We start from the raw sequence: 19,410 nt of genomic DNA, 5'->3' as shown, positions 1-19,410 counted from the left end.
GAACCCGATCTAAAGAAGGCATTCCTGTTTATATTAGACTGAATCTGTCAGCCAAACTAACGTATGTTGGTGTTTACATTCCACACCTGACTTCTCCCACTCTGATTACCTCTTCCCGCCCTGTCCCCATATCCCTCTCTTCCCTTCTCCCACACACACACTTCATCAAATGGGTTTTATATGTAGTGCGCATTGTAATGTAGGAAAATGCAGCAGTCAGTTTCTACACTGCGATATACCACAAACAATGAGGTAAATGACCAGATAATCTGTATAAACTCAGCAGGTCTGGCAGCATCGGCGGAGAAGAACAAAGTTGACGTTTCGAGTCCTCATGACCCTTCAACAGAACTAAGTAAAGTATTTTACTCAGTTCTGTTGAAGGGTCATGAGGACTCGAAACGTCAACTTTGTTCTTCTCCGCCGATGCTGCCAGACCTGCTGAGTTTTTCCAGGTATTTCTGTTTTTGTTTTAGATTTCCAGCATCCGCAGTTTTTTGTTTTTAAACCAGACAATCTGTGCTGTTGATGGATAAATGTTGGCCAGGCTATCAGGGGACCTCCCCTACCCTGCTTTGAGTGGAACCTTGGGATCTTTTACACCATCTAAGAGGACAGACAGTGACTCACTTTACTATCTCGCGCAAAAGGCCGATAGTGCAGGACTCCTCGGCGGTAATGCACTGAACAGTGCCTACATGGGGTCTGGACTTTAAGAGGCAATAAGCAGTCCCATGCACCAGCAATTGTTATTCAACTTGTTAGTTTTGTAAACAGGTTTAATAGAGGTGGGGGGGAAAAAATGTGGGTTTAACCGCAACAGATAATTTGCCCTTTTTCTCTGCCTTTTTGATTCATTTATTCTCATCTACACATCCTCCTGAAGATACAGAGCCCAGATGGACATTTTCCTGTGTGAACTCAAATGTTGAGCTACTGCTGGGAATTAGTAGGCGATTACAGCCAAGCCCAATTTAGTTCTTAACCAACATCTGTACATGTGAGACAGTAGAGGGCTGTTAGGAGACAGTCCAGAGAGGGATCCCCTGGATTTGTTTTTATATTGTAGGTGCTCTTCGGGGTTACAAGAATTGTGGGTTTGAGCCCACTGATAATAGACCAGAGCACATATTCTAGGCTAACACTCCAGAAGAGTATTAAGGGGGTGCTGCATTGTCGCAAGTACTTTTTGAGACCTTAAACCAAGGCTCCATCTGTCTCCTTGAGTGGATGTAAAAGATCCCTTGATGCTGTTGTGAAGAACAGGGGCATCTCCCCAGGGTCCTGTCCATTATTTTCCTGGCTAATATTTACCTCTCAACTAACATGGCTACAATAGATCATCTGTTTGTGGAAACTTCCTGTGTCCAAATTGGTTGTCGTGTTTCTTATGTTACAACTGTGACCAAGCTTCAGAAGGACTTAATAGGCTGTGAAGCGCTTTGAGACATCCTGTGGTCACAAAGACTTCAATATAAGTGCAAATTCTCTTTTTCTTTTCTGCTCCCTCTATCCGAGAGCTGCTGAATTTTCTAATGTTCAGGTGGCTTAACATTTATCAAAATGTAGCACAGGCTATTTTAATGAGGTGCAGGCTGATTCTCTGGATTTTGTACATGCATGAAGTGTCCAGAAATATAACAGATTGCTGGGGCAGTAATTCCTTTGGAGCAGCAGGACACTATGGTGTAACAGAGGCTTGGCTGCAGGTAACCTGTGTGAAAAAAGCACGAGGAAAAAGTATAAAAAGTAACTGATGGCAAATTGGAAATACTAATTATGGATTTATTGGGCATTTCCGCCCCCATTATTCACCCACACGAGTTCTTCCTCCAAGTCATTGGCCACTGATTATTTAAAAATAGTCCAGATGTGCGTGTCCCTGCCAGAGTTCAGTGCTGACTATCATTGGACACATCCTCCATAAATGTTTTATGTGCTTCATCCGAACTGGTTAGAAGCACACGGTTATTTTAGGGGATTGTGGAAGTGGAGTTGCAGAAACTTTCTCATTTATCAGTTCTTAGTAAATACCCTTGTGTTTTAGCTTTGAGTTAGAAGCTCAGCAGGCTTGAGGGCAGTGCTAGTATCAGTTTTACATAAATCCAACTGGGTTAGTTATAGAATTACAAAGAGCCCATTGCACAGAAATGGGCCGTTTGGTCCAACTGGTTAATGTCGATGTTTATACCCCACACAAACCTCCTCCTGTCTATTTACCTCTTCCCATACTGACCCCATGTTCCTGTATTCTCCTGTTCCTCATGTGCATCCTGCTTCGCCTTAAATGTGTCAATGCTATCTCCTCCAACCACTACATGCGGCAGAGAATTCTACACTCTGACCACTCTGTAACAGCATTTCTCCTAAATTCTTTACTTGAAGTGATTTCGTTATATTTCTGTCCACTTTGGGCGGGATTTTCCAAACTCACCCGCTGCCAGGATTGTCTGGCCCCGCTGCAAGTCAGTGGACTGTTGGCTGGGGCACCGCCTCACCCGTGGCGGGGTCAGAAAATCCCGGCCTTTGTTTCTACTTGTGGAATCTAGAAAAAAATCTCTCCACGTCCACACTGTCAAACTCCCTCAATATTTTGAAGTTTTCTGTCAAATCTCCTTACTGCACCGCACCCCCCCACCTCCCCCCACCCCATATAAAAGTGCCGCAGCCTTCCCAATTTCTTGACTGTTATATCAGTTCTGATAGATTCTTGTGAATATTTTCTACACTTGCTGCAGTGTTTCAATCTCCGTTTTTGTAGTATGGTGACTAGGACTGCACACAGTAATCCTTGCAGTTTGATTCACACACGAGGATGGACTCTGCCTGCTCTGAATTCTTTATTGCTGACTTTCTGAATTGGGAGGCTAGTAGCTGTAAAATTATTTATTTACTTTGTTTTAAGTTTGTAAAATTGGGACTGCTGTATGTAGACATGTACAGAAACTTGATCAGAGGGCGAAATAGGATCTGCAACCAGTAGAGTAAATACAGCAAGGACATGACTACTTTTTACACCATGGTAGCATTTCCCTGCAGTACATTGGGTGTAGCTTTTGAGATGAATGCACAGCATGTGAGTCTGCATCTGTTAATGTTTGAGGTTCTGGCCCGTTGTTCGAACTGAAGATTGAACTGAGCAGAAGCTTAAGGTCACTTGTCATTGATCCGAACTCTAAGCATCGAGTACAGCTGCTTTGTACCCAGTCCACTAGGTTTCTAGTGCCTCTCGCTGTGTGTTATGCATAGACTAATCCTTGCCATTTAATTCTCACACAGGTGGGGTGGGGAGGTGGGTTAGGTGGCATTGAATTGCTCTGAATCAGTGGCCACCTGAAATGGGGATTTTGAGGGGAATAGAAAGGGGAGACAAACAACAGCTACTCTTGATGACAAGAGTGAGTTAACAGGTCAGAATGATTGCAACCTACTTAATAGAAAATTATTAAATGATACAAAAGATAATTTCATTGAGGCAATGGAAGGGCCTTGGTTCAGTGGGTAGTGCACTCTCCTCTGAGTGAGAAGGTTGTGGGTTTTAAGCCTCGCTCCAGAGACCTGAGCGCATAATCCATGCTGATACTCCTCTAGTTGCTGCACTGTCAGAAGAACCGTCTAACGGCTGAGGATAGGACTTGAATCCACAACCATCTGCCTCAGAAAATCCTGTCACATTTGCAGTTCTCTCTTTCTGCAAGATAGGTAAGTAGCAGCAGTTGTAACCTCCTTTAAAGCCTGTGACTGCAGTGAGACTGAACTAATTCTACTGCTGCACTTCTAGGAAAGGCAGGATGTGAGAAGTGCTGTGGTTAAATTTAAAAGTGAACACAGTCCGTTTGGAGTATCTGTTGTCAACTTATAATGTTGTTCTTTTACTGTGTAATGTGACAGTTTTGAAGTGTGTGCAATATAAGATGCCTACTTCTGTCGTTGTGACTTACTTTCTCTTGCTCTCTCTCGCATGTGCTCTCTCTTGTTCACATGCTCTCCCCTCCCAATTTCCCCACCCACCCCCAATCGCATTATAACTCCTGCCCTCCCTGGACAGTATTACTCGAAGAAAGGAAGCTCTCCTCAACTTCCTGGGCAACATTCATCCCTGAATCCATGTCACTTAAAAACACACTGAGCGGTTATTTACCGCTCCGTTGTTTGTGGGATTTCCAATGAGCAAAACTGGCTTCTCCTTTTCCCTACACTATAACAGTGACTACACTTACAAAAATACTTCATTGGCTGCAGAGCACATTGGAACGTCCTGAGGTTGTGAAAGCCCCTATTTAAATACAAGCTTTTTCTTTGGTTATATAGCAAGCATAGTTTCCCACTGCACGTGCTGGCACCTTGGCAACTGCAAAAGGCAGCATGGTACATGGGTCCATAGCTGTACACATGACACCACTTGTGTCGTTGTCACCTTTATGGAGAGTCACTTGACATTCTGCTCCCTGGCCTGAGCTCTCCCCAGCTGTTTACTGTCAGAGTGAAATAAGAGCTGCCATCTGCTTTCTCTTCCAAATGTAGTCAGCTCTTAGTCCCAAATTGCTCTAGTCCATTGGTCTGGCATATTATGTTGCATTGTGGTTATGTTACTGGACTAGTAATCCAGAGAATGGGAATGCCAGTCTAAGAATTTGAATTCAGATGAATATAAAAAGCTGGTTATTAGTGACGGTGACAGTGAAGCTGTCGGATTCTCTTTTTTTAAAAAAAACCCAAATGGTTCAATAACGTCCGTTGGGGAAGGAAACCTGCCATATTTAGCCAGTCTGGCATATTTTGTGATTCTGGTCCCAGATCAAAGTGGTTGACTCTAACCTGCCCTCTAAAGTAGATTGGCAAGTCGCTCAGTTGTCAGGGCAGCTAGGGGTGGGCAGCAAACGGCAGCCTTGCCAGCGATGCCCACATCCCAAGAGGAAGTAGATAAAATTCATTGCTGAATTTGCATTTTGGTTATTGGATAATTGATTTTTAAAAAATAAATATATAATTATGAACGATAGACTAATCACTTATCCACTATTGTTGGTTCAAATGACCAGGCCTTAGAGAGGGAGTTGAAAGTCGAGGTTCAATCATAGGTAGGTTTATAGAATCATAGAATGGTTACAACTATTCGGCCTGTCATGCGAGTGCCAGCTCTCTGCAAGAGCAGCTCGGCTAATCTCTCTCATATGAACTAGGAGCAGGAGTAGGTCACTCGGCCCTTCAAGCCTGCTCTACCATTCAACAAGATCATGGCTGATCTGATTGTAACCTCCCATCTACCCCCAACAACCTTTCACCCCCTTGTTAATCAAGGATATATCCAGCTCTGCCTTAAAAATATTCAAAGCCCCTGCTTCCACTGCCTTTTTGAGGAAGTGTTCCAAAGACAGAAGAAATTTCTCCTCATCTCGGTCTTAACTGAGCAACCCCTTATTTTTAAACCGTGACCCCTAGTGCTAGATTCTCCCACAAGAGGAAACATCCTCTCCACATCCACCCTGTCAAGACCCCTCAGGATCTTATGTTTCAATCAAGTCACCTCTTACTCTTCTAAACTCCAGCGGATACAAGCCTAGTCTGTCCAATCTTTCCTCATAAGACAACCTGCTAATTCCAGATATAAGTCTGGTAAATCTTCTCTGAACTGCTTCTAATGCATTTGCATCTTCCATTAAATAAGGAGACCCAGTACTGTGCACGGTACTCCCAGATGTGGTCTCACCAGTGCCCTGTACAACTGAACCATAGTCTCTCCCTACTTTTTTTACTCAATTCCCCTTGTAATAAACAATAACCTTCTATTAGCTTTCCTAATTACTTCTTGTACTTGCATGAATCACAAAAGGCTAGTATGCACTAGGGCACCCAGTTCTCTCTCACATACTCTTTCCCTGAAGTCCTGCAAATTTATTCTCTACAAATGCTTAAGGTTTATGAGAGAGAGACTGGGCTCATTAGTTTTGCATCCTCCACTACATGAGTTTTTAACAAATATAAACGACGGTAGCACCTCCTTCCTCCCTCTGTAGTACTAGAGATTGTATTGCTGTTGCATTGCTTAAATTCTCGTGGAAAAGAGAGTCAGCTTTTGATGACCTTGTCCTGAATTTGTTTCCTGCTGAGTGTTAAGAATCCACAAGCTCATCAACCAAAATGGATGCACCTCTCCCCGCTACCTAGTGTCAGAATTTCTTTCAACTCCTCCATCTATGGAAGTAATTATGTGTACAGGAGGCCCCCTTTATTGCAGTAGTACAGTCTATTAAACCCTGCCTTATACCCACAAGGTGAGAGCTCATGCCTGCAGCAGCCCCCCTCCGCCAACTCATTTTAAATCCCCTCACTAGACCTGATTTGAGAGTTCCTGGCATGATACTGGAAGGGCAAATCCACCTTGATTTAGCTGGTGTTGGTAAAGGCAAAGGACTACATCCTGCCCTGTGTTATAGCTGGGGTATCAGGCTGGAAAAATTAACCTATTTTTAACAATTGTCTTTTTAAAGAAAAAAGCAAGGTGGGATTGGGGTTTAAATGCGGAAGGAAGGTATTGTGTCAGGAATGTAGTTACACAGAATTTGCCGATTAGTGCGTCTGACCTCTCCAGGAGGTCTGAGCATGTCTGGCAGCTGCACTAAGTGTTCTGTTGATGGTCCACAAGCCTTGTTGGTACCGGTGAAGCTCAGGCTCCACTGAAGTTCTCATTAACTGCTGCTGTTCATCATGGTGCCTGCTGCAGTCGCAGTTCAGTTTAAAAATAGTTTGTACCACAGCACTGACTTGAATGAACTGGTTTTGTACTGTGGCTTAACAAATACCAACCATTTCCTTCTGGAGCCCCTGCTCTGACTAGCTAGGCTCATCATTCAGTAAATCTGAAATTGTAACACTGCCCACCTCTAAAAATGTGAATTTAACACTTTAAGTTTTGCACATCTCCGAGGCTTACGTTTTAATGCACAGAGGTGGCTCCTGACCTGACAGATTGTAGAGCCTGATTGAAATCTGGGCATGTTTTATTTGCTTGAGATTTGTTTTGCCACATCTACTGTGGTTTGTGAAACAAAAACAGAAACAGAAATACCTGGAAAAACTCAGCAGGTCTGGCAGCATCGGCGGAGAAGAGCACAGTTGACGTTTCGAGTCCTCATGACTGTGGTTTGTGGTAGTGTGAACACTGTGAAACAGCAACTACTGCACTGACATGTACAGATTTAACAGACATAGAAAAACATCCCAAGTCTCTTAACATTAATTTCATGTTGCTCATCGAAATACATTTAAGGACATTTATGATACCCTTTTATACTTTTTAGAATGGGGATGGTGGTAACCTGGTTATGTTACAGCACTAGTAATGCTGGTTACATTAGCGGACTAATATGCTGGATTAATAATCCAAACAATGGGTGTTCAAATCTGGAAATGAAAAGCTAGCATCAATAAATACTAATAGAAACCTAATCTGGTTCACTAATGTCTTTTAGGGAAGGTATCCTGCTATCTTTACCGGGTCTGGCCTAAATGAGACTCCAGTCCCACAACAGCATGACTGACTCTTAATTGCCCCTCTGAAGTGATACTCAGTTAGATGTTCAGTTTAGGGATGGGCAATGCAGGCCTTACCAGCAACACCAATGTCTTGAGAATGAAATAACAGGCCAGAATTGGCTGTGAAATAAGAGTGAGGTGAATAGTGCTCTTCAAGTGAATTGCAGATGCAAGGTTACATTCAAATATTCAAAAGTTGCTGTCTGAGGTGCACCACACCACCATTAGCTTCTGCAAGTACCCTTTTAAATATGTGTTAATTACTGCTAATCACGCTCTCTCTCTCTCTTTCTCCCCCCCCCCCCCCCCCCCCCCCCCCCCCGGCCATCTATCTCTCACCCTCGGTCGGTCTCTGTCCTTTCCTTCATTATTTCTCAATATCAGTTGTTTTCCCTTTTGGTTGCCCTGGTCCCTCAGATCTCAAATGCTTTGTTTTTCTCACTGCGCCTTTATTGGCTCATACTTTCAACAGTTTTGTGGATAAACCTTTTTGAGTTAAATGGTTAAAGGCCTTTGCCATTACATGCCCTATTGCTGGAAATCCTGACCCCACTATGTTCTTGGGTTACTTCAAAACACTCAGTTTTTCTCAGACAAATACAGCAGCAAGTTTGCACACATCACAAATGGAACGAAGTGAATGACCAGATAATTGTTTATTTTTAGTAGTGTGGTTTGAGAAGTATGTGTTGACCAGGACGCTAGGAGATCTTCCCTGTACCTCTTTGAATGTGAATCTTTTTATGTTCCCCAAGTAGCCAGAGGTCTCATCTGAAAGACATCACCACACAATGCAACACACTCTTAGCACTGCTCTGCAGTGTTGCCTAGGTTATATGCTTGAGTCTCTGAGTGGGGCTTGAATTGAGGACCTACTGACTGAGGCAGATGTGCAACCATTCACCTAAACTGACGCTGAGTAAACTATTAGACGAACTATGACACTGGCAGTATACCCCTGTGTGCCTCACTCCATGATCCCTAACTCATGAAGAGAGACACAGAGATTATGCATTTCCTCAAGACTCCCCTCATTCTGTGTCTGCGTGGGGCTGAGGCAGTAAGAACAGTGTCTCTGTCTGAAGTGTGCGCCTTGCAAAGGCTGTTCCTGCTGGGAAACATGGGCTTGCTGAATTATCTCTGAAAGCTTTAACTTATGTTTTAATACTCATGCAATTATTTTTTTATTTTTAATGGAGATGTTTGGTTCTTTGTTTCTCTGGTTTTGAGATTCCCTTTTTTTTCTTTTAAGCAATGCGATTGGCCCCCTTGTTGCTCTTTGGTTGATCTACCAGGAAGGAGCTGTACTGCAAAGTGCCTCCACACCAATCTGGTTGCTGCTATATGGTGGCCTGGGCATCTGTACTGGTCTCTGGGTCTGGGGAAGGCGAGTCATTCAGACGCTGGGCAAAGATCTCACCCCAATCACCCCATCTAGGTGAGTATGGTCCAGCATATGTTGCACTGACTAACATAACAGGTGACCGTGTGAAGATGGCTTGTCCCACTGCACAGTATAGGTGGAATCATTTGATCGGATGTCTTGCTTTTTATTTTCTCTCAAACGTCCCTAGCCCACAAAAGGTGAATCTGTGCCCTTCCAAATTGAAGCAGTGACTTAATTTTGTATTTATTTATTGGCTATCTCCACCTGCCCCTCTCTTGTGTATTCCCTCACCGCATTCTCTGCATCAAATGAGCCACTTGAGTAGCCAGTGGATGGGCAGCACAGAAATTCCAGCAAGTTATATTTATTGCATGTTCAACATTGAGGTGTATATCCTAACACACTTTTCTTGTTGTACCCAAAACTCCTCCCAGCATGTGGTGGTGATGACGGTAATTGCCAAGTATTGTTCAGGTTGGTAAATCTAATGCTAGTTGCCATTTAAAGGCATCTCAAACTATTTCTGGTCTGACCTGTGCAAGGGCACAGCCTCAAATGCTTCCCCCTTAAAGTAGCAAACCACTACAAAGAATATTTGCAGCTACTGTGCTCACTGCAGTGGTTCTAGAAGACCCACCACCACTTTAAGACAACTAAGGATGGGTAGTGAATGCCAGCCTTGCCCACATGTTGCGACTAACAAAGGAGGAACCAACTACCTAGCAGCCAGTGCACAAGTTTGACAGGCTATCCCAGTTACATTCATGCCACACAGGTACCAGGCAATGACCATATCCAACAAGAGAGAATCTAACCATATCCCCATGACAGTCAATGGCATTGTCATCACTGAATTTCCCAATATCAACATCCTGGGGGATTATCATTGACCAGAAACTGAACTGGACTAGCCATATAAATACTGTGACTACAAGAGCAGGTCAGAGGCTGGGAATCCTGCAGCTAGAAACTCACCACCTGCCTCCCCAAAGCCTGTCTACCATCTAAAAGGCAGAAGTCTGGAGTGTAATGAAATACCCTCCACTTGCCTGGATGAGTGCAGCTTCAACATCACTCAAGATGCTTGACACTATCCAGGACAAAGTAGCCTGATTGATTGCCACCCCACCCGGCCCCATCCACCAACTTCAACATTCACTCCCTCCACCACCGACGCACAGTGGTAGCATTGTTTACAATGTACAAGATGCAATGCAGCAACTCAACAAGGCTCCTTTAACAGCACATTCCAAACCCATGATCCCTGTCACCTAGAAGGGCAAGGGCAGCAGATGCATGGGAACACCACCACCTGCAAGTTCACCTCCAAGTCACAAACCATCCTGTTTTGGAAATATATCGTCGTTCCTTCACTGTCACTGGGTCAAGATCCTGGTACTCCTTCCCAACAGAACTGTGGGTGTACCTGCAGTGGTTCAAAGTGGTGACCCACCACCACCTTCTCCAGGGTAATTCAGGTTGGGCAATAAATGCTGGCCTAACCAGCGATGCCCACACCCCACAAAAGAGTAAAAAATAATCCACACAAACCTCCTGGGCTTTCAAAGATAGTGTGCGTGTGGACAGGCTGACCAGGCCTTTGTGCACTGGTCAGATCCCAAGATCACTGTTCCTTATACCCTCCTGATGTGGCCTTTTCAAAGAGAGTAAAAGATCTTCTCCCTCTTCCCACCGCCACTGAAAACTTATTGGGCCTCATTTTAACAATTTTTCCCAGGCAGCAGCCACTTTAACTATGTGAGGAGGCGCTATCTAAATGCCAGTCCTTTCTTTGCCTCCTCTGCTCCATTACTGCTCCAAGATTTACTCTCTTAAATAGTTGGATTCTTCTGATGTGCACAAGTTTGACATAAAAGCCTTCACCGTTGCCACGGTTACAGTGCCTTGCATGAGTAGCAGTAGCCATTCATGACTGAGCTTCATTAATCGGATAATGGTTGGGATGGGTGGGGGAGAATGGAAGTAGCACTGATTTACCACCAAAAGAACTTCCTAAGAGTAGCCATTGGAGTGCTTTGGGATTGTTGCACCATGTGGCAGTGCACTAGTATCGCATATGCAATGGTCATATGAATTATTTTGTATGTGTGTTGGGAGAAGCGGTGGGGGCCCTTTCCATATGATGTGAGTCACATTTACAGAGCCTTGTGAATGTTGCATGTCATCAGCTTGGTGCTGAGTTTATATCTTGATGCTAGTAACTCGGGCTATTGTATGAAACTTGTTCCACTCACCCGAGCTAAACCTCATACATGCACTGAATTTGTTCAAGTGATGCCAGCACAATAACAATTTCAGCACAAACATGAATGTGTTATGTCTTGATCTTGATGTAATAATTAATTTTTTTTTAAATTACTTTTTTTTTAAAATCCACACATGTGCACTGGATATTTTCAAAATGATTGTCTTGGATATTTATCCAGAGCTGCGGTAAGACTCTTGCATGCTGCCTGAACATGGTATTAATCTTGAGACTCGAATGACTGTGAAGTGTTGTTTTGTGCTTCCTGCAGTGGATTCACTATTGAGTTGGCTTCGGCGTTCACAGTTGTGGTTGCATCCAATGTTGGACTTCCTATCAGTACCACACACTGCAAGGTATGCGTATGCCCTGTGACTGCAACACAAGCAGTTCAGTCTGTACTACTGTGAGGTTTGGCTCACTTCAGTTCCTGGTGGCATGACTCATCCTGAGGCAGGAAAACTGCAAGGCAAAGTGATTACCTTTATGCACCCAATTTGGTGCCAGGCCTGGTTACAAAGAGCATTTTTGAGGTAAAAGATAATGTGGACTTGAACCCAAATGGAAAGGACTGGTATTCTACTGCTAACTTGTCCTGACAGAACTGAACAAAGTAAATCCTACTCTAACTTTTGCCAGCTTTAAATAATGAGTTAGACAGGGAGGCTGCAGCATGTCTTGCTCATCCTGTTCACTGTGCTGGGGGGGGTGGGGTGGGGGGCAAAAAGGAGGAAAGGTAGAAAATGTTAACAGAGTAGAGGGTTGGAAACTAGAGATGAGAGGCCTGTCATCTGTCAAACAATGACTTTTGCTTTCTGTCTTATGTAGAGGAGATCGCCCCAATGTTCTAATTCTAGCCTTCTGCCCATCGCCAATTCAATCATCCACCATTGACATCATGCTTTCAGCTATCTAAGCCCTAAACTCTGAAATTACCTCCCTAAACCTCTCCACCTCTCCCATCGTTTTAAGATCCTTCTTAAAACCTATCTCTTTGTCCAAGCTTTTGATCATCTTGCAGGGATAACTTGTTGGGATGGAGGAGGTGAGCGAGATGGGGAGGATTTGAACATGTGGATGAGAATTTAAACTCAAGGCATTGGTACATCTTTTAATGGAAAAAGTCCCAGTATATTTATAATTGGCTGCAGCCCCTCATTCACCCTGGGCAAGAGGGGAGATATGATTAGCCAGGTTAGCTGCTGCTGATGGTCCTATCGAGTGGTCCCTGTTGGATGAGGACCTTTTTGAACTCAGCCGTGAAGCCCTCCTTGTTATAATAACCTTTTTATCATGCATGAAAAAACCTGCTGGGGATGGTGCCAGTAGGCAGTTACTGCCTATTGAACTTTTTCAGCAATAATAAACAGCAGAAGTAGAAGTTTTATATATTTCCAAAAAAAATTCAGGAATGTGGAGAAAGTGGGGGATTAGGACTAACTGGAGTGCTCTTTGAAAGAGCTGGTGCAGACTTTATGGGCTGAATGGCCTCCTCCTGTGCAGTACTATATATAACTTGCATTAATGTCCTAGCTTTCATGACTTCATTGGCTGTGAAGCACTTTGGGACATCTTGAAAGTTCAGTCACTGTTGTAATGTAGGAAAGGCAAGTGGTCAGTTTGTGTGCAGTTTAGGCCCCACTGCAGTGTGATAATGATCAGGTCATCTATTATAGTGAGTGTTATATTTCTAGCTAGTTTTAAAAACTTTAACTGTAATATGAGCCACATCCAAACAAATTGACTTGACTTTTAGGAAACAAATCTCTCATGCTTCTTTTGCACTGTATCTTGTGGGACAAAGGCCAATCTATGCTGAATAGACAAAAGGTTTTAAAGCTTAAACTGCACTCCCTTTACAGCTGCTAATGAATCACCCAAAAATGCTTTTTGTAGCACTCGATGGCCTAAAGTTCTTGTTTAGCTGATAGTTATTGAACTGTTTTAGCTCAAGATGAGCTTTTTGTGCCACTGTACTGATCTGCAGTACCTTCCTTGGGGCAGGAGTTGGTGTTTAGTGGAACCCACATCACTCACTCTCAGTTTCACATTGCATGTTTGTGATGGAATGTCTTTCACCTGCTTTTCCTACTACAAACTATATTTTCTGTTTCTTCACAGTGGATTTTGCATTGAAGTAATGAGTGCGCTAACTGTACTTGTAGCCTCAAATGTGGGCATTCCAATAAGTTCCACTCATTGCAAGGTATTCACGTGTCGTGTTAATGCAGTGATCGTGTCGCTACCACCTTTAGCAAACCAAACAAATGAACTAAAATCATGCTGATTGTTGCAGTCTGCCTTCTTTTGTGTAGCATGCAAAAGGCTTCCTTCCAAACTAGAAGTTAATTGATGAAAGCAATGCTGCGTTTTGATCCTTTCGAATGTGTATTTTTGTTGATAAGGTAGTTGATTTTCCAAATGCTGAGTGTGGACCAGGTGAAGTAGGGTTAGAGAATGGGGGCTGATCAGACAAGGGCACATATATTATTATATCATGTCCTTTTTGTATATTTTTATATGATGAGCTCCCATGTCCACACTTGTAGTTTATCACACAATTCCGTCCTCCTGCCAGCAGTTGTGCTGTAGCACCTCTGATAGCAGGAGTGTTATTGCAGTGTGACATGTTTACCTGGACGGTTTGCATCATAACAGATAAGTTACTGCATCATTATTTATCATGGGGATGTTGACAGGACAAGATTTTTTTATATTACAGTATATGTACAGTGAGTTCTTCAGACATTCTGTTGTCCACTACCGGTGCATTTGGAAACTTGTGGGTGTTTCCTACAATTTTCCAATATTCCCAGATGTGGGCAAGATTCCCTGCAGCCAATGCTAACTCAGACCTAGTTTGGCAGGTTTTTTGTGATCTCCATGAAGTGGTGAGCATAGGCTGTTTAGTTGAGGCCAGCATTCTGTTGAGTGGCTTATGGCAGGGTGGGAAGTGAGGGCGAGGAAAAGAAAGAAGTTGTACAGGGCTTTATACAATCTCCATTTTAGATTAGTTTTCTTTATTCAGATAATACTTTTGAGTTAGTTGAGGATAAACAAATAAGAGAAAGAGATTTTTTGCAAAGAAAAAATCATTTTTCCACATTAGTTTTTTTTTCCTCTTGGACCAGAATGATTTATTTTTCTGGCCTAGTACATTCCAGATTCTCCCAACATGTATGCAATTGCAGAGCACCTGCAGAAAACCAGTTATGAGGCAGCCTTAGCACATCCAATTTCTTCTGGTTACCTAAATTTTGAAGCTATCCTCACATATAAAAAATTTCATTCCCGCCCCCCCGGCAGCTATCTGAAGGAATTTCCATTGGGGTCAAGCTTTGGGAAAGGGATGTTGTGGGGCAAGGGCCAGGCCTTTGATGGAGGTGGGAGCAAGGACCTGCAGGATGGGGATGCAAGGGCCTAGGCCTTGGGTAGTGAGAGGGCAAGGACCTGAGCCTTGGGGAAGGGTGGGAACATGGGCCGAAACCTTGGCGAGTGCAACGAGGAGATGAGAAACATAATTCAAGATGACATCTTGTTTGCACCTGCTTGGGAATTAGAATACATCATCTATATAGTCTGGTTGTAGATTTTGGCTTGTACTTGGTCTGTTTAGAGGAACTCATGTTTTCTGCATTATCTCTCAGGGAGAGAAGAAGGACCAATTCAGAGTATAGTCAGGGTTCTATTGTGTTTTGAAGGCAAACTGCATCAGTCAAATTCATTTTGCTAAAAGTTTTTAACTTGCTCGCTCTCCAACTATCCTATTAACTACTTTATTTTTTTCTACCTAATGCATCACAAAATAAATCTTAGTTTATAAACTAACTTGTTTTATTTTTTGTTTTTAAAGAGTAGACCAATAACTTCTTCAAACCCGAGATACTGATGCAAATTCAAATGGATAATTTCACTTGATTCTGCATTCCCGGGCCAGGGAAACCTTACTCAGAGGGAACATGGGCACACGCCTAATGACGAGCTTTATTCTAATAGACTGTGAGTCTGAGCATCAAGATTACAGAGGTTTAGCTCCATCTCTGACTTAGGCTCTTCCCCAGCACAACTTCCCTGTAAGGAATGCAGATCTTGCAGTGTATTGTAGTGCCTTTTGAAAGTGAGAGTTGATGCTCTTATTTCACTTTTAAGGCACTTTATTTTAATGCAACTCTTTCAGTACTCTTGGTTGGGTGAGAACCAAGCTGTGTCAGGGTGTAGTGACTGTAACTACAATGCATCGAATGCAAGACCTGCACCGTTGAGTACGTACAAAGTGTATCTATGACCAGCATGGGTTTGCCAATTGGCAAGCTCCTGGTAATTTAGTATTGGTCTACTCTTCGTTCATGTTTTCTCTTTTTATTTCCTTTCCACAAAACCCCCACAATCATCACCATTTTTACTTGTACTAATCTGTGTTTGTTATTATTTGCCTCCCCAGGTTGGATCTGTGGTGGCTGTGGGATGGATCCGATCACGCAAAGCCGTGGACTGGCACCTATTTCGTAATATCTTCCTGGCCTGGTTTGTGACAGTCCCAGTCTCTGGTCTCTTCAGTGCAGCTGTTATGGCACTGTTTGTATATGGAATACTGCCATATGTTTAAATTTTATTGTGATTTTTTTAAAAAAGATCTTTTTAACCAGCAGTGTGAGGTGTCCTTTTTCTTCCTGACCCCACCCCCTTCACTTTTCCTTCTCCCGCAGCATCCCTCCACCAACCTCGAAGAGCTGGTTTATTCCTTTTTCTTTCTCTCTCCTGTTTCAAGAGGAATTCAACAGCTACAAATTGATTTACATTTCCATCTTCTCCATTCTCTCACATGCTGTAAATAACACTACATACGCTCATTTGACAATTTGGTAGCATGTAACAGCAAAGCACTGTTACATAGTGCATCTGTGTACAAGTGAGTAATGCTGCCCAAATCATGGTGTTTGTGGAATGGATGGTATTGCTTGGAAGACTTGGCGCGCCCCTTTGTAGTACTGATGTGTGTGAAGATGCTGTATATATTGTATTATTATGCACTAGAAAGTTTTTTTAGAATGGATCTGGGGATATGGGGAATTTTAAAAAGGAGATATATATATTATGGTGTGGTTTACCAAAATCATCCTTCTGATGCAAGACGAGGTACAAAAACCCCTGCTCTCAGTCATTCAGCGTTTTTTTTTGCAAGACACTGTTACTTGTAACTGGGCCTAGTCCCATTCTACCCTGCATGCTACAAACACCATAACCCGAATCAGGAGAGATTCAATGTTTCATAGAAACTTGATGTCATATTATAAGCTTGACACTTGTATTATATTGTAATTTCTATTGTAAATACTTTCTAAAGAAGAGATCTAGGTTTGTGTGTTTCTTTTTAAATTGGGACACATTACACTCACTTATTTTAGACTTTAAAAAAAATATTGAATGTACCAAAGATTCAAGAATAAAGATTTGACAGTATTTCCACTTTGGTTTATTGAAATGCCTGTTTAATTCAGGATCTTTCTACAGTTCTTGCTATTTAAGTGACAATTGGACTGTTCTCACTAGAAATTGATTTCTTGGATTCCATTCAACCAAAATGAAAAGTGTTCTGTCTAGAAGATGGCAGCAAGATGTTATGAAACCAAATATCAAGGTGGCTTTGGAATAATTGGCAGCCCCTGGACAATGCCTTTTCATAATGTTGTTCAATGTGCACATTGGTCTACATTACTGTGTACCCTGTGTGGAGATTGGGGTTTTCCTAATCACTGTTATAACCAGTTGGGATGATTGGCAGGAACACTGGAGAAGCAGTACTGACTGTCCAGATTTCCATGAAGCCTCTGCCCAAGTTACATCGGACAATTGAAAACCCCTCCAGAAATTCAAGCTCACAAAATGACTAATCAAACCCTTGGCAATAGTCAACTCTGAGATACCACAGTCATTAGCAGTTTTTCGTTTATTAAAACTAACTTCATGCTGCATGCAGTTAGATCATAGTCCTTTTTTTTTGTTTTATATTTCAAGAAGATTATATCAATTTGAGCACTGTTTTGGGGGGCAGGGAAAGAAAAGAGAAATAAGATGTCAGTGACTTTTATTACATAATCCACACATCAAATGCATGAAGACCAGTGAGATTCTTTTGTAGTTTAATGACCCACATCATTAGTCAACCATTGATCTCATTGCTCGCTCATTGCAGATCAACCCATTCCTGAGATATATGTTGTATGTCTCCTGTTTTGAAGTGTTTTGTTATAGATCCAAGACTGGTCTATCTCCAGCAATTATTGGCTTGCAAGATGACAGATATTCCATGACTCACATTACCCTTAGATGTGTAGATTACTAGAATAAATGAACAAGCAGTTTCAAAGGGGTGATCGTGAGAAACTTTCCCTTTGGAACTAACCTGTTTTAAAAGCTCCAGTTGGTTAAGTTCATGTATTGGCACCACTTCCTGTGCTGTAACAATTCTATGTGGGCTGTTTTTAATTGATTATTAATCCCATATCTGTCTGTTAAAATTGAGTGCAATGAAAAATGTAATACCAAGTGTGTTAAGTGTTTGTAAGTGAACTGTGCAAATTGCAGTCTCTACCCTGATAATTTTCCAGAACTGTTATGTTAAAATGGGTTCTAGAAACTGCAGTTCCCCTGTCCATTGCTATAACTAGGTGTTTTTCCTCTGGTTTCTGAAGATTACTTGTACTAAAAATCCTGTATCTGCCTGATAGAAAACTTAACCCTCAAACTACCCATTTGAAAAAAAGAGCCGAGAAGAGCCTTTTGCTCTCCTTGGTTTTAGCCTTGGCTTAGTTGTAGAACTTTCACCTCTGACTCAGAACATCGTGGGCTAAGTACTGAGGAAGTGTTGCACTTTCGGAGATGCAGCATTTCAGATGAGGCATTAAACTGAAGCTTCTTATCGCTCTTGGGTTGATGTAAATAATGCCATTGGACCGATTTGAAGAAGCATTGAGTTCTACAGTGTGTCTTAGCCAATATTTATCCCTCCAATCAACATTACAGAAACATTATCTAGTGATTTTCCCATCGCTGTTTGTGGGATCTTGCTGTGTGCAAAATGGCTGCTGAATTTCCCTACACTATAACAGTGACCACACTTCAAAAATGCTTTGATGTCCTGAGGTAGTGATAGGTACTGTATCAATGCAAGTTAGTTCTTTGTACAATAGTTTATCATTTGCTTTCCAAATGTTAAATGGTTACCCTGACCCATTGTATTAAAATCCCATTTGGGTGTTCGGTTCCCCACGCTGCAGGTTGAAATCCCTCCATTGTGGTGCAACTTGTTGTCTTCCAGGAATCTATCCACTGTAAATGTATTGTTTTTGATTAATTGTATCATATTTGGCAATAACTGATTTGTTTTGTTCTCCCTTCCAGTGGGAGAGAAAAATCATTCATTTGTACTAAAGTGATGGGAAATTTTAAAATCTTTTTAATGAATTTTATTAAAACAGACCTACTTGTTTTGACTGGTTATTTACCACAAGGCAACAGCAGCCTGTAACATCTTAACTGGTGATGTTTTACTGCTTCAGTTAAGTGTTAACAGGACAATTACAACTGATTACAAACCCTAGTGCTCATTAGGCTAATGTGAATGGGGTCAGGGCTACTATACCACAGGACCTACTAACTCCTTTGAAAAGGGCTGATGTACAGGAGACCTTGTAGGATCTCCACTCCGTTTTCTTCCAAAAAAAGAGGGTAAAAATGTTGCAGCCCAGACCTTTGTTCAGACTAGAACTAAACATTGCACAGAGGCAGAATAGAAAATGGACAGTGGTACAATGACCAGGTTATTGTAACAGAGTTTGAATTTGAATATACAATTTCATAGAATACAGAAACAGGACATTCAGCCCAATCAATCCATGCTGGCATTAATGCTCTACTTGAGCCTCCTCGCATCCTTCCTCATAACTCTATCAGCATAACCCTCTATTCCCTCTCCCTTATATGCCTATCTAGCTTCCCCTTAAATGTATCTATATTATTTACCTCAACTACTTCCTGTCATAGGGAGTTCACATTCTCACCGTTCTCTAGGTAATCTATTACATGGAATCTTCTCAGAGGGCTTTTGGCAATATTGATAAATTAGATCTGCACTACCCTTATCTACTCTGTTGCCTCTTCAAAGAATACAATGAGGTCGGTCACATATGACTTTCCTTTTGAAATCCATGCTGACTATTCA

The 19,410-nt window shown here is 42.2% G+C and overlaps 1 protein-coding gene across 4 annotated transcripts in view; it reads left to right on the top strand.

The window, feature by feature from the left end:
- Positions 1 to 18,668, top strand: part of LOC144698078 (sodium-dependent phosphate transporter 2-like) — a 96,808-nt gene extending 78,140 nt beyond the window's left edge. For 2 of the 4 annotated variants that reach the window (XM_078570010.1, XM_078570004.1), the window contains exons 9-11: positions 8,789 to 8,974; positions 11,461 to 11,545; positions 15,631 to 18,668. In XM_078570010.1, the coding sequence (XP_078426136.1) occupies positions 8,789 to 8,974; positions 11,461 to 11,545; positions 15,631 to 15,795 (436 nt within the window). In that variant the 3' untranslated portion in view covers positions 15,796 to 18,668. Of the gene's footprint in view, positions 1 to 8,788; positions 8,975 to 11,460; positions 11,546 to 13,310; positions 13,396 to 15,630 lie in introns of all 4 variants that reach the window. The other 2 variants (XM_078570016.1, XM_078570021.1) reach the window with 2 other exon arrangements.
- The last annotated feature ends 742 nt before the right edge of the window (positions 18,669 to 19,410 follow it).

The sequence above is a fragment of the Cetorhinus maximus genome, chromosome 2 (genome assembly GCF_964194155.1).
Source record: "Cetorhinus maximus chromosome 2, sCetMax3.hap1.1, whole genome shotgun sequence".
Lineage (NCBI taxonomy): Eukaryota > Metazoa > Chordata > Chondrichthyes > Lamniformes > Cetorhinidae > Cetorhinus > Cetorhinus maximus.
Note: the sequence above shows the minus strand (reverse complement) of the source record. Positions and strands in the feature narration are given on the sequence as shown.